A 1,605-nucleotide genomic window follows, 5' to 3' on the forward strand; every position below is an offset into this window, starting at 1 on the left:
TGATCTCGGTTTCCCCCTGCAAGCAACAACATTTAGACTTTATGCTCCCACACCACAGGATACAGGTTAGGAAAGGACTCGAAACATCCAGGAAAGCTATGGAAATATGCTTCAGCAGCAGTGCAGAAGCAATCAGTGCAGTAAAGAGGCTGGTCCAGTAAGTCCAATAAAGCCATGGACATACCTGAACGCTAGAATATTTGTGATGGGAACAAAAATATTCCCCATATCTGTTTCTGGGCCTGTCCTTAGGACCTGTACATGCCCACAGACGTGCCACACGCATGAATCGCTTCTGTGCATCGAGTGTCCCAAACTCCAGCAAAACAGCAACACGCTTTGTAGCCATCATTCTGGTCCAGTCAGCATATGACGTGGTCCCCGTGAATAACACGGCCGTCAGCAACATTATACATTACTAATTCAATGGCAGCAGCTAATGGAAGCTGCAGAAATCACTAATGTTGCATCTCCCGATCCAAGTTTGGTACCATGAACTAAGCAAAGGAAAGGAAATATAACTAAGCCGTTGTAATCACAGCAATGCTGTGAGATCCTCTCTTGTCAGAAGGTACAAACGCGGGCTTCTCATCTGAGACCAGAATTCTTCCATGAAGGATCCACGGGCTGCCCTGTGGCACATCTCTGATGGAATTTAACAACGTTATCTAGCGCACAGTATTTACCAGAACATTTCTCAAGGAGTTTTAATCAGAAAAATTCAGGAAAAGGTGTGGTACTGTTCAGCTTTCCCACCAAACCTAGGGGAGCATGAGAAAAACACTTCGCTCTAAGACAGAACTGAAAGTCTTTGAAATTGTGCATTAGAATCTGCATGAAGGAGGCAACAAGCTACATCAGAACTGAGCCAAGCACTGCCGAAACACTGCCCACTTCCAGCCACTTCAGTAAAACAGAAAGCAAACCATGCCCAAATGCTATTTCATGTGAAGCTGTGGGCTCTGGTTTTTTTATTTGATAGGTATTACTATAGTAAGAACCAGATGAAAAACATATGTGAAACCTAAAGATTAATTTCTACAGAGTAAAATAATTCCTGAAGCCAAGACAAAGTAAAACTATAAGATTGGATCTATAAGCTGGCTTTGGTAGTGAGAGAAAAAGCTCATGTTTAGTACATTATTTAATTCCCTTTGCCATCTTATCTTTTCTTGATCTTTGATTCCCTGCGGTTTAAAACTGACTACACATGATTATTATGCCCAGTTCTTCTGAATTCACTATTCCAAAAAGAGTCAGGTCTTTACCTGCACCGAGCTCCATAGGCACACTGTCCCTTCTGGTAATACTTGCAGATAGTAGATGATTTGCTTGTAGATAAATCATGTGAGAACAGACACTTATTTCCCTCCCGACACACTCCTTGCATATAGTACCTGGAGGAGAAGCAGTTCCGGTCAAAAAAGTCTGTTTTGTAAAGATGAACATAAGAATGGGTTTACTTCCCAGAGGAAACTTTGAAAAGCATTTCCGTCCGAACCTGACCTCGCTTCTTTCTCCGAATAAAACTCCCCGTTCAGAGGTTGCACACAAGACAGTGTAAGAGCTCTCTGTACCCACAGCCCCGCCCGCAGGCAGCAGCAG

The 1,605-nt window shown here is 43.2% G+C and overlaps 1 protein-coding gene across 1 annotated transcript in view; it reads right to left on the reverse strand.

The window, feature by feature from the left end:
• MKRN2 (makorin ring finger protein 2) overlaps positions 1-1,394 on the reverse strand; it is a 10,441-nt gene extending 9,047 nt beyond the window's left edge. Inside the window, exon 1 of the mRNA XM_009696649.1 lies at positions 1,269-1,394. Coding sequence (XP_009694951.1) covers positions 1,269-1,390 — 122 coding nt within the window. The 5' untranslated portion in view covers positions 1,391-1,394. The remainder of the gene's footprint in view (positions 1-1,268) is intronic.
• Positions 1,395-1,605: the final 211 nt, after the last annotated feature.

The sequence above is a fragment of the Cariama cristata genome, unplaced genomic scaffold (assembly GCF_000690535.1).
Source record: "Cariama cristata isolate BGI_N322 unplaced genomic scaffold, ASM69053v1 scaffold25043, whole genome shotgun sequence".
NCBI lineage: Eukaryota > Metazoa > Chordata > Aves > Cariamiformes > Cariamidae > Cariama > Cariama cristata.